Genomic DNA, 21,055 nt, shown 5'->3' with positions numbered 1-21,055 from the left:
TCAGAGGGAGCCACATGTAAAAGAGCCATCTGAATTCTGACCATCTCCTGCCTCCTCTGCTCATTCAAACCTGCAGGAGTAGCTCAAAACATTCTAAAAAGGTGCAGTGAAATTGACATCTGTAGGAGGTTGGAAAGATGTGCACCCCCCTCAGATTCATACCTAACACACCTACCTTTGGAAGCAGAGAACTCCAGAAACTGGGCCACTTAAACTCTGAACTTTTGTTTTCAATGCTGAGGTTGCATGGGCTCTTCCTTGTCTCTGTACCCCAAATTTGCTATTGGATTCCCATGAGTTCTCCTGCAATAAGGGTCAGCAGCCCTTAAAGTTGGTCACATTCTACCTCAAGCCAGCACCACGGGCTCCTCTCACATCCTCCCATGAATCCTTCCAGAGTAAGAAGGAAAGTGCATGCCTTCCCTATCATGCACCAGGAAAATGAAACGATGCAATGGCTCGGCTTCCTGCTGAACAAGGGAATGAGCAGCACTCCAGAAACCTAGGCAACACTTAGAGGGAATTTAGCAGCAATGAAGACAGAGCATTGCAAGCCTGGCTTTGCAGCGAGGTGATTCTCACTCACCCTGAAACAAACCGTATCAATCACATACGTTACCTCAAAGGAAACAATACTGTGTCACCACACCTGAGATCCATCTCCTTAAGTATTAAACATAAACAAAATACAAATCCTTAACGTTCAGCTTCCAAAGGATTCATTTTCAGACCGGCTACCTGTAATGAAAGCAGTTGTTCTCGTGCAAATTAATCAGCAGGAGAAAAGTGCCGACTTTGCACCTTGGGATAGAATCTTTCAAAGCTGTATCTTAACAGGGACACAGAGAAATAATAATGTTTTAGCACCAACCAATAAATAACAAAGGAATAAAGCACAGACAAAGCAATTTCTGCAAACTCTGCTAGGAACGCTTCTACAGTTATTGATAGCAAAGAAACTGAATATGAACAACATCAGAGAGGCAAAAATAGGAAAAATATCTTCTGGAAAACATCCTTTAACACAAATACTGATATCCCATTGGCATCTAACTTAGAGCTCTGCAGAGGAGAAAAATACTTCAAAACCTGATGCATTTTAGTGTTGAAAACTCTTTACATTCCATGACTAAATCATAACCGCTACAGTGGTATTTCAATCTGCGATTCTGCTGATGTTCACAAACTGAGCTGTACTTGTGTGGTTTATGCTGTCAGCAGAACCCCTTGACTGAACACCATGTCATTCATAAGATAAAGTGTCCAAGAGGCAATTCACCGGGTCTTAAAAAGGAAAGAGTGATGACCTCAATCCCCTTAGGAAGGCTGTCTCCCTAAAACGTCTTCAGAAAGTGAGAAAAATGGATTCTGCAGGAATCTATCATCTCTTACTTAAGTGGCCAGGCTTAATGCCTGGCGTGCTGCACTTTTCCCTTAAATTATTCAGCATTTACATTGATCTCTGTCCTTCATAACGGCTGCTCACGTCGAGACACACAGCATACGGACATTCCGATCCAGGAGGTAAAGCTTCGTGCTTCTCTGCAGCCCCTGTGCTGCGTATAAACAGCTCTCTGCTCCCATAACACCACCGCTCACATTTATTCCTTGTGATGCCAACCGCAGTGCGTGCTGCGTAGCAAAAGCTGGAGCCCTTCTTTACAATTCCTATATGCCTTTGCTTCTTGCAGCAGGGCTGAGCTTGACTGTTCTGCTTCTTAAAGCAAAGTACCCCGGTTTATTATAGCTATTCGGGCTGAAAAAGCAGCATGTTAATTCCGCTCCCTTTCCTATCCCTTACTCACCTTCTGCAACTTTAAACTGATACAGAAATACAAAGTCCTTTGTGGAGGGAAGGGGTTGCAAACAACTGACAGAGCTGAACTGCACCACAGCCACCAAAATGACCTGAATGGGGAGCAATCCCACCCAATGCAACCCTTTGTGTGTTCTTTTTCCTCTGGTTACTGTTCCAATTCACAAACCTGATCAAGGTTTGGAAAGGAGGTATTTGTTAAACCTTATGCAAGCGTCAATTTAACCAATGGAAACAGATTTTTTTTTCCCCCTCATTGCTGCAGTAAGAAAACACAAAAGAATAAAAATAAATAAATAAAAATCCCACAGCAGTTCTTTCCCTCCAGGGAAGATGGGTATTTGATATTCTAAGTATTTCTACAGCAAAACTGCAGGAAGACAAAGAGAAAGCATTATTGGGAGTTCTGAGCACGCTGTGTTAAAGGAAAATGCCCTTTGCTTCTCTCTTCCTAAGTTGGGCAGAGCCCCAAGTAGGGCATCATCTGCCCCAGCTCATCCCACCTCTTCCTCTCAGCTAAAGGCATCCAAATACCACCTGTGAGAGGCATTAAGGCACTGCTGGAGCAGAGGGAACCGCAGTGAGCTCTTCATTGCAGCAGCATTGCAATCTTGCTGAGTTATTTTGCTTCCTACCCAGGTCTCAGGCAGATGCCCAGCCACCAAAAGAATGAAATGCCTTGATGTGGCAAAGCCACCCTTATCAGATACCAGCAAAAATACTCTGTTTGTTGCCGGATAAGCACTTCTAATACATGACAAGAATCCATAAGGATTTCAGGGAGGTTGTTTACAAGCCAACAGAATGCAAGAGGAAAGGAAACACCACCCATCCCTGCTTGTTCAGAAACAAACAGCAAGCCACAGCATTGCAACTAGTTCAAGTAGCAGCAGAGCTGGTGGTCTCTTCTTTAAGAGCTGCACGGATGCCAAGCGCAGAGCAGCCATAAACAAACACCTCGAAGTGAAAGTTTCCTAACATCTACCATGCCTGTCACACACAAATGCTCTGCGTGGAGACAGATGGTGCAGGCTTCTATTAGCAATGAATAATGAGATGTGAAGTGAAAGGTGTGAGATGCTATTTAACCTTGCTTCCCCCCAACATCGTAAGTCCTGAACTGTACAGCATTTGATATTTTTGTGGTTATAAAACACCAAGAGCAGCAGCAATCACAGGTTAGCTGTGCATCAGTTATTTTGCTGTCTTTTAAACCAAATCTGTTCCCATTCCTTCAGCCTCCTTCAACACTGGCAAGCCGAATGGTCTGCAACAAAATCATGCAACAGCCAGCTGCAATTAAAAGGAGATACCCAGTGAGCAACTGCCCACCCTGATAAGCAAAGCAGCGCCATATCAGACATTTCTTCACACACTCACAGACATATATTATCAAGAAGGCCTGGAACAGCCATCCTGATGCTATTGGCAGGTCCTGAGATCAACTCGACCAGCAAGAAGTGATAAGACAGGGAAGTCTTGGGCTGAAAACTGACCTGGCAAGAGCTGCAAAAACCAGGTGTCTCCTCTCAGCTGGATCAGTGCGCACTGGCTTGGCTCACTGCTGTCCAAAATGACACAACCTGTGCAGAAATACTAAGCAAAGCGAGCTTACTCATGCTGCAGAGGACACAGGGAAAGATAATGGTCTTCAAATTCCTCAGAGGTGCCATCAGAGAAGATATATTGTTCTGCATATGCATTACAGATCTGGCAAGCTGCAACAGGTAGAAACCACAGCACAGTAGGTTTATTCAAGTGTAAAAACCACCGAAATAGATTGCTTAAGGCAGTCACAGCTGTTTTAAAAACACACTGATGATGTCTACCAGTCAGGAATGGGTTTGGTAAACTCCATCCTAGCTGAGGCCACACAGGCAGCGGCCAGATGGCTTAGGAAGACCAGACAATCATCTTCCAGCTCAGGATGTGCTGCCTTAAGGCAACAGAACTTAAGTAACTCCTCCATCCCAAGACCCACCAAAATGTAATTGAATTATTAAGGTTGGACAAGACCTCTGAGATCATTCAGTCCAACCATGCACCTACCACCAATGCTGCCCACTAACCATGTCCCTATGTATTCTGTCTTCCCTTTCCTTAAACACCTCCAGGGACAGTGACCCCACTGCTTCCCTGGGAAGCCTGTTCCAGTGGCTGACAGCTCCTTCTGAGAACAAATTCATCCTAATATCCAAACTGAACGTCTCCTGGTAAGACTGGAGGCCATTTCTTCTCGTCCTATTGCTCGTCCTTCGCTATTCATAATACACGGCACAAGCCCATCTTTGCAGCCACTCCTCTGTGCTAACTAAATACAGCTGTCAAGACATACAAGTAAATTGCAAGAAGACATTTATTACAAAGACAAGCAATTCGCAATGCAATCAGCTCCCGAAGCTGCGCCTGATGCACACAACCATCTTCCAATGCTGTTCAAGCTTTGGGTTGTTTGTTTGCCACCTATGTACCAGTTCTTTCAGCTGTTTGGCTAATATTCACACTCGGCCTTTTTGCATATCACCAGCAAATCAGTGCTCCAACACACCAGAAAGTATTGTAACATCCTTGCAATTTAGCTCTCTCTACTGCAGGAGACCAACATTATGCAGAACTGCAATGTCAGTGCAAGCTGAGATCCCTCCCAAGCCCATCTATCATACATAGGAACAAGTATCAGCACATCTGCTCATCTGCTACTTGTTACATCAGAGCAACTAAGCTTTTAGAAATAAATCATCTCCAACTATTTAAAACGTTCTGTTCAGATTAATGGGCTATTTTACACAAAAGCACAGTCCCCAGAGTCATGTGCATTTGCAAACATGCTTGCATAAATAGTTTTAGCAATTTGTAGACAAAAATTTGGCAACATGATACATTCATCCAGGGAATACACATTATGTTTTACTTAGATAAATACACATAATCACTATTCCCCATCTACTTTCAGCAGCTCCATTACTAGTTGGATAATTGACTCAATAGCCACAAAGGTTCACTACCTTCACACTGGAGAAGGTCAAACCTGCAACCCAGGAAATGATGTTTCTTTTTTTAGGTGTACAGAGACTTTGAAGAGTGTTTCACATATAAGGCACACATATAAGGCTGTATAACCAAGCTGCCTTCAAAACCCACTACTGTTAATGAAGTCCATGGCTTCCTCTCTGCCCTTTCCCTGATTTTCAATGGCAGTAATCCATAGGAAATGCTTTGCTTCGTCTTTATTTAGCAGTGGTTTACAGGAGCAACAGTAAACAGTGCTTCACATCCTTCTAAGAGAACTCCCTTCAACTGAGAAGGTGGCTTTTTTCAACTGGAAAACTCTAAAATGGCAAAACTGAAGTGGATACAGAAAGAAGGGACTACTCTGTTTTAACCACTCCATTAGCAGCATGTTGTTTGGTTTCCTTCCCAAATTAGGGGATCCTTCCCAACTCCATCCTGTGGTGACCACGTGACAACCAAAGACCAACTAGAAAACTAAGCTGAGAAGATGAGCAAGAAGAACTGGAATTAGCAATGCCTCTGTAAGATGGCATAACAACAAGCAGGGGGCTCATATCCATCTCATTACCTTTGGAGGATGATAAGGTGCTATTTGCGCTGCTTAGATCTTCATTAACAGCACAAAAAGAAGCACATGATTTTGTCTTGAGCAATCTTAGTAAAGGCCTAGAACCTCAAAAATATTCATTAAGTAGAAACAGACCCTACTTACCTGCTTGCAAATCCATACCACATTCAGCTTGTATGAGCAAGATATAATGGCAGGCTGCTGTCATTGCCCTTTGCTCCTTACGAATGGAAGTCAATGGTGAGAATGCAAGTAACATTTTGCAGGAGATACAGAGACTACCCCTTATTAACGACAAGAAACACATAAATACAAATGGAAAACTATTACAGGTTAGTGAAAATCACTGATGGGAACCAACAACATCCCAGCCTTGGCATCAAACCACCATACAAAGGAAGGGAACTTCTCCTGTTCGTTGTTCTGTCAATATAAGCAAACAGGTTCACATGCACACACGTTAATGGTGGAGGGCTCCAACAAGTACAGCAGATCCCTTCCTCAGGGCAAATAAAACACTCTTGTAGAAGCAAGATTTTAAAATCCAATTTGTCACAACAAATAGGAAGGCATGAAATACATTGTTACCCTTATTCAGGCATTTGCATTCCTTATTGCTAATTTAAAAATGGGAAATAACATTTCCTTCTGGCAGATGAAATACAGGTCTTGTGAGCTCAAAATACATTAGAAATAACTGTTCTGCATGAAATATATTAACTAAATACTGCAGTCAGTATTAATAGGTCGTTAAATCTCATGGGACTGGAAGGAAGAATATATCCCCTTTAACCAACTACGAGGCAACAGGATGCCAATGTGATGCTATGAGCTCTTAAAAGTTCACCTGAAGAAAGTAACTGAAAACACCTCCTACCTGTTTCATACCAGAGACAGAGAATAGCAAACAACATGTTTTCTCCAACAATACCTCTGCAAAAATCCCATTTCCAAACAGCCTGATGTTCAATGCTGATGTTAAGATCTGACTTCTCCTTTTCAAAGCAATCTCCTCGCTAATGCATCTCTCCCCACCAGCCTTTCCTACAAAGTTGCTCGTGATTCAAGCAGATAATTTCCGTTTTTAATCTAGATTCCATAGGAAACCAAATTAACTTCTCAGCGCCACAAATGGAAAGCACTGCGTCAGAGGAGCCACGCTGGAGGAGTTAAGGCTGTCAGACACATCAATATATTACAATATAGAAGGTATTTATGGAAGTAACTCAGCGTTCCCAGCCAGGCTGCCTGTTAGATGCATGAATACAAGCACACCATCCTTGCACCCTGCCTCTCCTCCCTACACAAATCCCAGCCCACAGCAGCCAGAGATGCCAGGAATTAAGAGCGGCCTGACTTGTGTCTTGCAGCTGGGAAAACATATGGAAACCTGACTGCAGTTCAGCAGCAGTGCAGCTCATCGAGCAGATGTAGCCTTGAACTCCCATCCTCTTCCATATTTCTGCTTCCAAGAGCCTTCCTGCCATGCCCAGAATATGTCCTTGATTGTGGCATACTGAACTCAAAGCCACAATGAGTGGTTACACTTTAGGTCCGAAGCCAAAACTCGAGCACAAGAAACAGGTGGAGAACACACGCATACAGAGCTGTCCTATCTATGCACTGGGAAATGAGGAAGGAAACCAATGTCTCAATACCAACATCCTCCATTGACATCATGAAGATTCTCCCAGCAGAAAAGAAGCCCCTCAAAAACCCATGGGGTTAAAGGCTCCTATCTGCCACGCTCCTATTTTGACAAAAGCTTTCTTCTTTATGAGGCATTTGTCATTAACAAACTTCAGACAAGGTTAATGAAAGTTCTGTCACTTTAATGTCTAGCCTGCTTTAAATTACAGATGTCATCTGCCATGACTAAAGAAAGGGCACTGTGCAGTAATACCATAAACCATCATCTCCAGGGACACACAGGTAATTGCATAGCTCATTAAAGAACTGTTTTAATTATTAATTGACCGTGTCAGAGTTGTCCTTTGAAGTCGAGTTTAATTTTTTTCCTTGCAAGCACACTGATTCCAAACTGACCTACAGAACTTTCTCCACACCCCCGGAACCAGAATGCAAAGCTTGGGATGGAGCTTGTAGGATGGGACCACAGCCATGGACCTCAGCCATGGACCTCAATGCCCATTCCAGTTGTGTAAGAAATAGAGCTCTTCAGTGGATGTGCAAATTAACCAAGAGCTCAGACAGGTCCTTCCCACTCCCAGCACTGTGTGCCTAAGGCACTGAATACCAACATCACCTCTCAGCCACCAGTCATAGCAGCTTCCCAGCTGTTGACATAGCTTTGCTTTAAGAATACTCCAAGACAAGACAAATGTGCTTGTTTTTGTTCCGGTAACCACAACCAGGCCCTGAATGTATTTACCTGCACTCCAGCCTATTTGGAGCTGCACTTCAAATCCATCAGCGCAGCAAATGCTGGAGCATCTCCAACATGCTTTGCCACTCTACCAACCTGCAACCCATAAGCTGTGCTTCCCCAACAGAAACAACAAATATATGACCCAGAAGGCAGTGACATTGGCAATTCCCAAATACGGCAAAAAAACCCATCAAAACCTAAGAACTCTACAGAATTTCATGTATTAATTAGGTGCGGAACTTGCATAAAACACTGCATACAAATCAATGCATGTAAAGTACCACAAAAACACAAGGCAAAGAGAGAATCGTCATAAAATACACCAAATAAGCAGCTCGTGAGGACAATGTACGAATGGGAATGTAAATGAAAAGAATGTTTTTTGTCTTAAAACGACATAAATCCAAAGCCAGCATCCCACTCTACCCTATGACCTTCGTTCTCACCCAGTTCCTGTTCACACTATTTGCTAACGTAATTGAATCCTTCAAGCGTCTTTACATTTCATTCTGGTTTGGGGGACAATGCTGCTGAAAGGCGTTTGCCATCCATCTTTCTTAACACGCTTAATCTAAATAGAAGACTCAAATCCAAGATCGCGCCTTTGATGGATAGCTCACCTTTTTGTAACAGCATACCTCAAATGCATCCCATTATTGCACTCAGAAACCTTACAGCAAGCCTGTATTCAGAGTGATTTTAGCTTCTCCCACCAAGCTGGCTATCATATATACTTACCGCAGTATAGCATGATTAAAAATAGATAAGGTTAAAGAAGTTGCCATGTATAAGACAGGGATATGTGAATAAGCTCAGCAGACCCACACAGTGTCATACAAGGCTTACAAGAATCTCACTTGGCAGAACTAAACCATAGTTCCCTTGGTCCACCCAGGAGTATTCATTACAGCAAAGAACCTTCAGCAGCATGTCAGCATCGAGGCTGGCTCAGCCAGCCCAGACTATATTAAAGCTAAAACAATTATTGTAAATAATAATTAAAAAGCATTCTGGTTTTATTATCCTGCAAGTGTGACCGTACACAGCACACCTGCCCTTGTTGCAAAACACAGAGCACCCCATTAAGACCCCAGTAAAACCTTAAGTATGAACTTAATAAAGGCAATAATATCATTTGATATATTTAGGAGCATGCTACAGATAGGAAATAAAACGCACTGCAATTGTAGGACAACAACAAAAAAATTAATTACTAATGCCACACAGTGCCAAGAAATCCGCTTTTATATGGCTTATATGGTTTCATATTAGGAGAGTAACTTGGATAGTCTTGATAAAAAGCAAATATTTTCCTAGATCAAAGGGGCTCTAAGTACCACAGCAGCATAGTATTGCTAAGAAGATGTGATCCTTCATTTCTCTGTCGTGTGATACAGATCCGCGTGCACCCGGCTTTCAAGAAAGCGTACATTATTTTGCATGCAAATAAAGCAAAGAAAAATGCCTCCTATTCAGATAACAATGATGTACTCCTCTGTAATGAACAGCTGGTGATACTTCGTATAGCGGGATTTACTGCATAATTGCTGGTTTACATCACTGGTTGATACTAAGATGCCACACACTTCCAAACCTCACTTTTTACATCTCCATCTCCCTGTTTGTAAAGCAAAGCTATGCACGCTGTGGAGCTGGGGGTAAGTTTTGCAGTGGTTGTTTCAATGGGCTCTCGCTTATTACTTGCTGCTTTCACAAGATATGAATACGATGCATCTTCCAGCATTTCACCAGGATTGGACAGCTGTGCCAAGTAAGTGTCTACCCATCATACTTAACATATTTGGCAGCAGAGCAGCTGTCGAATGCCGGCCTAACAACGGGTGCAGGACATCTGCTCGCATCCCAGAGACTTGAATGGAGCACCTTGTCTTATTTGAGCCTTGCTGGACTCTTCCTGGAGTAGCTGATTCTGTCATGTAAGCAGCACATGTGTTTTGTTAAGCAAATATCCAAACCAGAGGTGGTGCTGCATTGCTTTATTTCCTTTCTGCAAGAAAAGCCAGCAATGACTACAAGGAGAGCACAGACAAGTCAGACCGCCACATAATCACACAATCACTGAGGTTGGGGGAAAAAAACACCCTAAAATCATCCAGTCCAACCACCCACCTCCCACCCGACAACCTTTCTTCTGCCCTAAGCTTAAGAAATTAAACATGACTTTGCACTGCACTTGCTACACAGGCACACAACAAGGCCTCAGACTGGTTGTCGTCGGAGCCGCTACGTGCCCTTCCTATGAAAGAAATGAAACCCATCTCCCCCCATCCCTCTGAGCCATAATTAAAACTGCATGCTGTATCGTCAGAGCACGGCAAGGTCCCCCCAAGGAGCCCGCGCCTCTGGCACATCCAAAGGCACCTCTTTACAAGGGTGAGCGATACCAGAGAAGCTGCAAGGATCATTGCACTGCCAACTATCAGAAACCGCCAGATAACCTTTCCAAGGGAAAGGAGAAATAAAGCAGAAGAGATCTGCAAGAATGAAGACCTTTCTTTTTAATTCTACAAGCAATTTAGATGTACCCGTCTCCTCTTTTATCCCTATTTAAGCTTTCCCCGGCTTCCACAGGTCGGGGAAGAAGAAAAATCTATGAGGTCAATGCCTTACGTCAAATTTCCAGCTTCCACTCAGTCAATGAAGTAGTTAATTATAGTTTTTCTGCTGGTTTAATTCAGATAGAAAAGTCAACCACTTCATTTAATAATTTAGTTGAAACACGTCCACGTAAGTACACTCTAATTTCTCATTCCGTTCTCAAATTGGATCAATTTAAAGGCTGCCAATAATACAGCAGCAGAAATGCAAAATAAAAAATAGAAAGCACCCAACAACTGACAGTAAACCCAAGTCAGGCGGTTCTTTATACACTGACTTGTCTCAAAGCCTGTGAAAGGAATCAATGTACATCAACGTCTAGAAACTATTAACCTATCCGCACTAGGCTGCGATAATGGAGCACAATTAGACATACAATTTGGAGGATCCATCGAAATGAACAAAGCAACGGTAATTTGCCATCTCTTTCTTGTTCCCTTTCAGATGTACACGTTGCATCTCCCCAGCAGCTGCTGAGCCTCTGCACTTCCCAGACTTTGGGAAATATCCCAGGGCAGAAGTCTTGAAATAGAGCCTCGTTACTTCGGAGCAATCCTCTTTCTAAGTGCAAGTACAAGTCAATTAATGTGGGAAGCCCATTGAAATTATTTTAAGCTAAGTAACCCATTACAAACCTCAGAGCTTTTCTCCCCCTTTCGTCGGGAAATATTTTTACCTGCAATTCAATTGTTCTGGAAGACAAATTACATTGAGTTCAGACGTCATCTCCAGTCCCCTTCAACCAAACAACCCCGGTGCCAATTTAATTTTGCCCTGCCTCACTGCTCCACAGCTCTTTGCATTTGCAGGAGCCCAGGGATTAGCACGCTGCCATGACTGTTGAATTGAAAAGCGAGGCAGAAAAGATGATTTGAAGATAATTTGTTGATAGGCGCTCAACCCACAGTTGCTGCTGTGGGGACACTGAAGTCGCTGTGCTCGCCCATCATCTCCCATTGCCCACCTTCAGCTCCCCACTGCTTGCTGGTCACAGCACCCTACTGTCAATTTTCAGAGGTCTACAATACGAAAAGCTCAAGAAGAGATTAAAAGATAGGCACAGCACAGAAAGGAATACAACTCAGTGTTTCAATGCAACCAAAACCCCACAACCTCAGGTTATCTCCCAGGAGGTGAAAACCAGAGTGAAATTTACAGTTTCAAACCCTCATCTTTCAGAGCACCAATAATGCACCCAGATCAGCCCGACATGGGTTAGGGGTAAATGAACTAAAAGAGCAAAGATACTGGGTACTTGTGATGCCGGTGCTCGTCTTCCCTTTATATTAAAGGAAGTCTCTGATAGCAAATGGATTTTTCAATATATCACCCGAATAAATACAGAATTTCAGTGACTCGGTCATAAATTACCCAACAGGCGCAGAGCTGGTAGGGAAGGGGGGGAGACAACAAGACAATGGCTGCAAAACAGCAGCAGCTCTGCAACAGACAAGAAGGGAGGATGCCCTACTTGGGAAGGATGTTTTTCTGCTAACTTTGTCATTTCCCTCTTCTAAAATGCACCTATGAAGGATACTCAAGGGGACGCACGCTCCGATCCAAGTGGAAGTTTTCAAACTCCCCCTGGCAGCCACAGGGACGTGTCAGTGATGGAAGAAACATCAAAATCCAATGCAGGAGACGTTACAGCTCTCTGATTTTACAAAACTGTCTTGTAAAGCCATCGTAGGCTGTAGACTAAAACAAAGTTAGGCAGCACACAAAGGAACAAAGGGAAGGTACAAAAAAAACCCAAGCAGACCAAATGCTATCTGCTTTTGAAGTTATAGATTTCTTAAGGCTAAGAGCGAAACAAGATACTCTGATAACAATATGTCTCCTTATAGCCTTTTTTCCATTATTATTTTTTCCCCTTTTTCTTTTAATATCTGTCTTTGGGGGAAATCTTGTTTGTTAAAACCAAAAAGCACGTGAAAAAGCAACAACAAAGCAAGCAAGGAAGAGAAGGTTTGAGTTGCAGGCAGAACACAAATCTGTACTTGCACAATTCTTGCAGCATGACCGATTGAAGAGGAAAATGATGCTTAAGCTCTTTAGAAGTGAGAGAAACTGCTTATAAGAGGAAGGGAATACTGAAGCACACACTCTACAAAGCAGCTGTCTGCAAAGCCTAACGTACACCTATCCATTACGATTTGGTATGGCCAGTAGCGCTCATTGATGTTCGAGCTGCACAAAGATCTATTAGTACTCTGAAGGATTGTATTAAAAATACCTGAAGTATGCAGACAATCACACTTTCTCTACGTGGCTTCATTGCTTTAAGCACCTGGAAATGAAGATAACGTTGGAGCAGCTGTGTCTTTCCACACGCAGCTCTCTATTTTTATCATCTTGGCTTGCTGCTTGCTTGGTATTTAGGAAATGGTCGAGCTGAAAAGCAGTGTGATACAAGCCCCTGCTCCAAGCCCAGGCATACAGATCAGTCAGCACACCCCAGATGCTCCATCATGCTCCAGCACACAGCCTGTGTGTACCTGTGTGACCTGGTGTAGGGAACCTACTTTGGAAGGGGGGGTTGGACTCTATGATCCCTTCCAACCTGTACAATTCTATGTATGCACCAACATGGTGACACCTCATGGTGATATCAATGTACACACAGCACGGTGGTGCCCCACAGTGATGCATGTGCACCAACATGGTGACATCCCTTACTGCTGTGAGCCACGCTGCCTTGATGAACAGAGTTACCCACACCAAACCTTCAGCAACAGCTCTGAGAAGGATCATAAAGTCTGCCAAGCTCTTAGGACTGCTTCTATGCTCCTGAAGTGCACTTGCTCTAGGAAAGCCAGTAGAGGAAGGCACTGCAGCCAGCACCGAGTTGAAGGAAACACCATGCTCACTCTTGTTGTGTACTGATGCAGCCTCAGATGCTCGACACTGAACCCAATGGGATAAACAGAGCTATAGCATCGACATGTCTTTATAGGCAAGTTTCTGCAGGGTAAGATTAGGAGACAAAATAAACATGGCCATACACACATATATATATATATACAGCAGCTTCTAGCTAAGTGCACGACAACCCCATTTCCCTCTCCTCTATTTTGTTCTATCTACCCAAGCTTGACGTTGCTTTCTTTTTTGTTGTTGCTTTTTTAAACCATCATTTTTAACGCTGCCTCTCAACCCACATTTCCCTCCTCTGCCGCCCTGTTGTGAGGTCACGATACATCGGTGACAGAGTTCCCATGGAAACAGACTGACGACATAAACATAAGATTAGGATTTCTCTGCAAAGCTGGAGGAGAAGATGGCTTGTGAGGGAGCAGGCTGTTACTCAAACAAATCTCTTCTGTAATAGCTGTGGGAATAGAGAACATTACTGGCAAAGTAAATTGCTTTTTTGTAAAAATGTTCTTTTTTTTTTTTTCCTTGAAGTTTGCCCCCATGTGAAAGTCTCTAAGTCAGAACCTTAACATTATTTTAATGTGCTATTCTGTATTTAATAATCTTCTGCTTCAGACACTAGTCTGTTACCATGGGAATGACAGCCGCACAAATACAGGATTAAGGCTATCAAGCAGAAGGAGAAAAGGAATTATGAATAAGCTAGTTATGTTCAATAATTAGCAACTCGACGGAAAAAAAACCCAAAATCATGAATTTAGATTGATGCATTTATCTCAGTGTTTGAATACAACGACGAGGGTGTTATTGCTCCAAAATGGGATTCTAACACATTACCCAACCACATCTGCCAGCACCCTGGGTTTATCTGCCAGCCCTGCCCCCAGCACACAGCTCCTGAAATACCACCTCCAGAAATCAGACAGAATACTGTATTATTTAACAGGGCTCTTAGACAAGAAGGTAGTGAGAGCAGCTAACACCCACTACGAGATGCTTGTATTCTCCTGCAACGTGCCCAGGCATCGGGAACAGAAGGAAACAGCCCTGACTTCAGACAGCTGACTGTGACTGCACCTCCAATAAGACACAACAGCTTCTCCTGTAACTAACTCAACTGAAAACATCACTCACAGGACAGTCAAGTTAAAATGCCTTCCTTTATCAAGATGACTTTTAATTAAGGGAGTCAGGTACTTCAAAGTGGGGTTGCAAAACTAATTCATTTACATGACCAAGGCCTCTATAATCAGAAGCGAGTTTGCTACAAACAATAAGGTCATAGTTGGTATATCTCTGTTTCTAGTTGGAAGTTCCCACAACAACAGGGCAGGACAACAGGTTCTCACAACCCCAAAATCTCAAGGCAGCTGGTAAGACTTCTCCAGCTTCAATAAGGAAGGCCAGGCTTTAGGTTTGTACCACAAAAAAGTTGCATTTCTCAAGCAGGGAAAAGATCCACCATTTGCAAGCCTGTATTCTTTGTTCACTTGAGATACTTTCTTCTTTGCATATCCGTTGCTATTAAAATTCCCCTTCCAGCACATAATTCCCTCTACTAGCTTCTCTTGCTTATTAGATAAGACAAAACATATTCAGAGAATCTGATCAGAGATCTTATTTTCTCCAGGCACTCCTCTGAATTTAATTCTAGATTAAGCATTACTTAAAAAATAATAATAAAATAAATAAATAAGGAAAAAAAAAATCCCTTCTTGCCTCTTACCTCACGCTCCCTTTCAACACAAAGCTGCAGAACACTCCAAGGAACCAAACTGCATTTAAAAATGAATAATGACTGTAAATATACTATGGAAAGGCTAAATGTATTTCCACAACAGGAATGGGTGAGGAAGAGCTCAAGTTCTTTCATCCTCACCCTATTGGGATAATACCAAAAAAAGACAAAAACCTGTAACCCAGAAGTGGTGCCTCCAACCAATACGTGTTGACCCCATTCTGTGCTGTAGGGACACCACATTTCTGCTGATCCAATGCTTTTGGACTCAATACTGCATGCAGCATCTCCCAGCTGACACCTGGCTTACGGTTTCCAGCCTCCAGACTCGGCAGTTGTCCAATGCAGAACATTTAACACTCAAATCGTGTCCACTTACCTAAAGAAAACAGGAAGAAAAAGATAAATTTAGTACAAATGCAGCAAGTTTGATGCAGAAATCTAGAGAAGGAAAAAATGTCATTTGGTGCTTTTACTCCGTAGTATCAAAATGCAGTGAATATAGAGCCTAGTTTCAAGTAACAACACAGGAAAATGAAAGGTGCTAAACGTGATGTTATCTATAACTTAATGCTTCCCAGCAGCAGGTCTGTCCTGAGCTCTTATGCACCCGTTCTGGTGGATGCATGGGTTCTATTCTATTCCAGCTGCTGCTCAGGGTGCAATGCTGCCAAGGAAACAAGAGGAACTCTACCCACAGCCTCTGAAGTTCTTTGTTTATGTCCAGATAAATGACAACAGCCATTAGCTAACAGACAGGAACATTCAGGACATGACACCAGTTAGAAGCACAGAACCACAAAATCATTAAGGTTGGAAAAGACCTCCAATATCATCAAGTCCATCCCCAAACCATCCCCACCACATCCACCAACCCCATCCTCAAGTGCCATGTCTGCATTTTCCTTCCATTTAATAACAGAAGGGCAAAGCAAGCAACAACAGCCATGAAACTTCTCATAGCAGGTGCTCACTCATCCTTTTTCTTCCTAGAAGATGCTCCAGGATGCTGGGAAACAGCATCCACACAGCTTGCTAAAAGCCTTGGCCAAGCTTCAGCAGCCAACTTAGGCCCCTGAAGAAGAGGAGAGGTTAATAAATACTGAAACAACCTTTGAGGTCTTCTTATTTATACCTACATACATATTAGCTCAGGGATTTGACAAATAATACTTCTCAAATCACTCCTACGATGTTAACACTCTTGAGTATTAACTTCACTGCGCCTGAAGGAAATGGGTCAATTTTAATTCTTCAAACAATTCTTGCCGGCACAATAACTCGTTTCTCCAAGCTAAGACAGCAAGCAGTGCTTCTGTGCTAGGAATCCCAGCACAGCTCGTGCTCTGGGACGCAAAGCAGCAGGAAGGCAACAAACAGGGGCTGCCCTTCCTCTCCGATAGAAGCTCTCACTGCACAACAGCTGATTGAAAAACCCAACGCCACAGCAAAAATAAAGGAAGTGTCCCTGTAGCTGTAATAAGGATGCCACAAAAAAAGGCAAAGCCATTTAAATACATGCCCTTGCCAACACATCTTTAATTACCACCCAGACCTCTCCAAAAGGACATTTCTGTGAGTGCTGACATTTAATCCCTCCTCCCACGAGAAGGGCTCTCACAAACAGAAGCAAACCCAAGGCAAGAAATGAATATCTTCAGTATCTGGAAGCATCTCAGTACTTCACCATAGAATTGCCTGAATTGGAAGGAACCCTTCATGGCCATTTGATCCAACTCCCCTGCAACTAACAGGGACATCTACAGCTCGATCACATGCTACTGGTCCAGCCTGACCTTGAATTCACTGGTAAAGCTCTTCTGGCCTTTTCCCAAGAGGAGGATTCTAGCAAGCACCTGGATGTCACTGATTCTCTTCTTCTTCCATCCTCATTTTTGTATTCTTTCTGCCAGCGCCACTTGAAAATGCAGGAAAGTGTCACACGGAGGAAAAAATCCCATCATTTAAAAGTCATAAGCCACACGCGCGAAGAGATTAACAGAAATTAAACCAGACATAATAAGGTGCCTGGAAAAAAATAAAGTTTCCAGAGATGTAAAACTTCAAAGGCCACGTGTGTTCCAGTAGGCAAGAGAAGGAATGCAAATAGCATCTGAGCATCATGCAGATGGACAGCCCAGCAAGGCCAAGGGAGGACACAAATGGAAGCACCTGAAGGGAGTTTGCACTCTTCCAGCACTAAGACAATTGAATGCATACCTCCACGTGGAGCTTCCAGACACTGAAGCAAATGCTTTAATTTATTAATGCATTTGGGAAGGTAGCCGCTGGGATCCTATCAATTTCAATAGAACAAATCCTAGAGGTCGATTTTAACTCTGCCTACGTCTCCCCAGAGCGTGTCCTGCGCATCCTCAACACAGACAGCACACAGAGGAGCAACACTTCACTGCAGAGAGCTCGCCAAGGAAAAATAACTCATTTGAGGACAAAAATGCTGCAGTAACTCCAATTGCAGCAGCCCCGAGTTAACCGCTTAATGGATCTATCTGCTTTCTGCAGCAGCTCTGCTAGAAGCCATGCTGCAAGGACAGACCCCTATGTGTGCACACAACAGCACACGTGCAGCTGCAGACCATAAAGCAACACCACACCGGGACACAGCCATCCTCCCATAGGAGCACCTGTATGCCCCCAGCTCTGTGCTCATGCAGGGTAACACCAGGATAGCATCAGCCAGTTCCCATCACTTCAAACCTTCTTCCCTCTCCTATCTAAGATCCCCAAGCCATTAACTTGAGTCCTCACTGCAATGCAGATATGAGGCATGTTTTAACTGTGCCCTATCTGTATTCCTCCTCAGTTACTTTTTTAGTACAGATGAAACTAAAGTTAAGCAGGTTCTTCCAGTTCCTCATTGGTATTCTTCCAGCAAAAGAAGTATTACTGTTTTATCTGCTTCGTGGTAGCCCTCTTCAAGATGTACCCCCCAGGCGTTCTTGTTGCCTGGCCTACACTTCAATGGAAAGGAGCTAAAGCAAAATCATCCTCAGAGCATCAGAGCAAAAACATACTAAAAGGAAAACAGATCTCATCTCCAGATATACATAACCAACCAGCTGTCCTAAAGCCAGGTAAAAGGAGCACTCAGCACATCCTCAGGATGTGGCTGAACAGTTGCCCTTAAGTCACTCTTCTCTAGCAAAGCCCCAATTCACAGCAGGCGTTTAAGTGGCAGAGAAAGGTTCAGCATGAGCTCTGGTGGACCTCCAGCAGTGACACAGCCTAAGCATGGAGCTCCTCCTTACATACACAGGAGGGAAAGAATCACAGAATGCTCAGGTTGGAGGGGACCTCAAAGCCCACCCAGTGCCACCCCCGGCCATGGGCAGGGCTGCCCCCACCAGCTCAGGCTGCCCAGGGCCCCATCCCACCTGGCCTTGAGTGCCTGCAGGGCTGGGGCACCCACAGCTCTCTGGGCAGCAGTGCCAGCACCTCACCACCCTCTAAGGAAAATATTTCCTCTTAATGACTAACCAGCATCTCCAATTTTTTAGTTTAAAGCCATTCCCCCTTGCCCTGTTAACCTACAAAGGACCATATGGGAAAGCAGAGAGCACCTGTCAAGCACAGACCCTCTCACCCACATATACCCATATACTCAAATTGCAACAGAATCAGTGCATTACACCACCATTCTGAAGCTAAATATTCAATCCCCTACTGAGCACCAACTCCTTCTGCCAGGAGGAGATCTATTCCTGGGAATACATCAGACACCAAATAGAGTGACAGCAAACAGAGCATCCTTGAGGATCATGTCCCCAGGGCACTGTATCCTTGAGCACCAGGAGGATGGAAGGGTCCTCACTCCCAAAACCCAACATGCAGCAGTAGAGACTTTAGGAGAGCTGTCCATGGTGCAATAATGTCTGCCCAGTGCTCTCCTATACACTGAGCTCCTGTACAGGGCATGGGTTAATCCCACACATCCCCAGCCAGAACGGCTCCTTCTGCTCAAGGATGCTCCTGTGCCAAGAAGATTTGTTAGGATAAATGTGCAGAACATCAGAGCTGTTATCTCCTGTGGGCAACACCCTGCCTGTAAGTCAGCGTGGCGTGCGCGCTATTACAACACTTCCTTCGAGCCGTAATTACACATCGTAATTTCATATTTAATTGTTACACATTAATAACACCTCAGCCTGTAATTACAGCATATTCGTGCAAACCTAATCAAGGAAAACCAGCGTATTTGCATAAAAGTTGTAATGAAAAGTATAATGATTTCACTAACAAGATGCGGATAAGAATGCGTATCTGTGACAAACACTTTGTGTCAAGAAGAATAGAAAACGATTTTCTTTCCCAGAGATTATTTCAGGCCCATTTAACACAATCTGTACCACTCCATTGATGTGCAGTATCTTACACACATCAAGTCATATCTGGATAATGTTCCTGACTTCAAATAAAATTTCATTACTATATTTAGTTATAGAATGCTTGGAAGTGGTTGCATTGTTAAACTTAATAAAAACTGGGATTTGTGAAGTATCAGGCAAAACCCAGCACCAGTTTTTCCTCCTTGCTGTTCCAACACCGCAAGCATTGTATCTGCGACTCCTCACACTGCAGTTTGTGTTACAGCCTAATTTTCACCCATAAAACAAGCAATTAAGAACAAGTACAACTGCTCTGGAGCTCCTGAGGCCAAAGATAAAAACAAATTGCCTTTTATAAATTCACATTTTGCAATGGCGAAACAAAAATAAAACCGATGCTAATTATCAATAATTTGTCACCTCTAATTTAAGCAGACACACTGATGGGCACGCATCTGGATTCTTCCAAGCCCTGAGTCAGAAAGCAGGTGTATGAGCGTAAAGCCATCCTCAGCATCACCTGAGCACACTGCAGAGATGGATCTGAATGTGAAGAAGCTTGACTGGCCATTGCTAAGAGATGCAGGCAACCCATACTCTATCCTCTGATTTGAGTCTATTAACAGATTCATGCAAAACTTGAGGTCTTGGAGTTACTTAATGCTCTGCATTTTAGTCTTCAATGGGAGAAAAAAGGTGACCTGACCGTGATAAAGCCAGCATGCCAGAATCCAACCCCAGGGTTAGCCTGCAACCAGGAGCTGCTGCAGCATTAACCGCTTTCACCTCATCAGCATCTTACCTAAAACCAGTAAGAACTGCTCAAATCTTGGAATTACCAAAGGTAATATTATGAAAATCATTCGGATCCATTCATGCAAGTAAATCCAGAAATAAATATTCCTAGAAGAGCCGCAGGTCCCCTCCCAGAGCCCTGCAGACAGGGGCACAGCAGGAACACGAACCCTGCACTGCTGTGCATAGGCAGGAGCTCAAAGCAAAATGGGCTCACAGCACAGCACGTGCTCACATTTACTGCAATGGAAAGCAGAGCAAAGTGCTCACAAACCACCACTTCTGAATCTGGATCCTCTCAGCTGCAAGCAAACAAATGATATGTACAAAAATAAATACAAATAAAAGTAGGAAATGAATGTTGGACACTAAGTCTGATTTCCCATCTAGTTATTTCAAGGCCACGTATCCAGTTCGCTGCTACAGGTGATCTGCAGAACACGTCGCACCCAAAAAAAGCAGTCAGGCAGTCCTTGCATTTAAAAGGTTGATTACATATTATTCCATATGGAAAGCATCTTCAATTTCCCACTGCTTAAATGTTATTTCCTTTCCAATTACGACCTCTGCACATCTTGTCTCTTCTCGTGCAGTCATTATCCAATGTGGCTACTTAGAAACCTGCGCTGCCAACGTAAAAGGAGAATTCCCTGGGAGCATAAAGAAAGGCAGGAGGAAGTTTGCTTTTTGTGTTCAGGTATGTCATTTTGAAGTCTATATTGTTCAAGCAACAGCTGTACATAACATCTGGAGAACCTGAGCATCTCAAACCGCTCACTTCTACAACTGAGAGGAAACGTGCCTGTCTCTTCAATATGGTTTCTACTATCTCAGTGGGCTTTGTTTGTCTCCTTGACAACACACAGCATGACTCAGTTATCAGGTTTTTTTTTCA

At 43.4% G+C, this 21,055-nt stretch overlaps 1 protein-coding gene across 14 annotated transcripts in view; it reads right to left on the bottom strand.

Annotated features, from left to right (window-relative positions):
* CADM1 (cell adhesion molecule 1) overlaps positions 1 to 21,055 on the bottom strand; it is a 188,592-nt gene that overhangs the window by 93,035 nt on the left and 74,502 nt on the right. For 3 of the 14 annotated variants that reach the window (XM_015884136.3, XM_085526013.1, XM_085526014.1), the window contains exon 1: positions 15,194 to 15,398. The exons of the other annotated variants lie outside the window; for them this stretch is intronic. In XM_015884136.3, coding sequence (XP_015739622.1) covers positions 15,194 to 15,239 — 46 coding nt within the window. In that variant the 5' untranslated portion in view covers positions 15,240 to 15,398. Of the gene's footprint in view, positions 1 to 15,193; positions 15,399 to 21,055 lie in introns of those variants that run through there. 14 annotated transcript variants of the gene reach the window in all.

The sequence above is a fragment of the Coturnix japonica genome, chromosome 34 (assembly GCF_054131305.1).
Source record: "Coturnix japonica strain WE chromosome 34, WE-NBRP24, whole genome shotgun sequence".
Classification (NCBI taxonomy): domain Eukaryota; kingdom Metazoa; phylum Chordata; class Aves; order Galliformes; family Phasianidae; genus Coturnix; species Coturnix japonica.
Note: the sequence above shows the minus strand (reverse complement) of the source record. Positions and strands in the feature narration are given on the sequence as shown.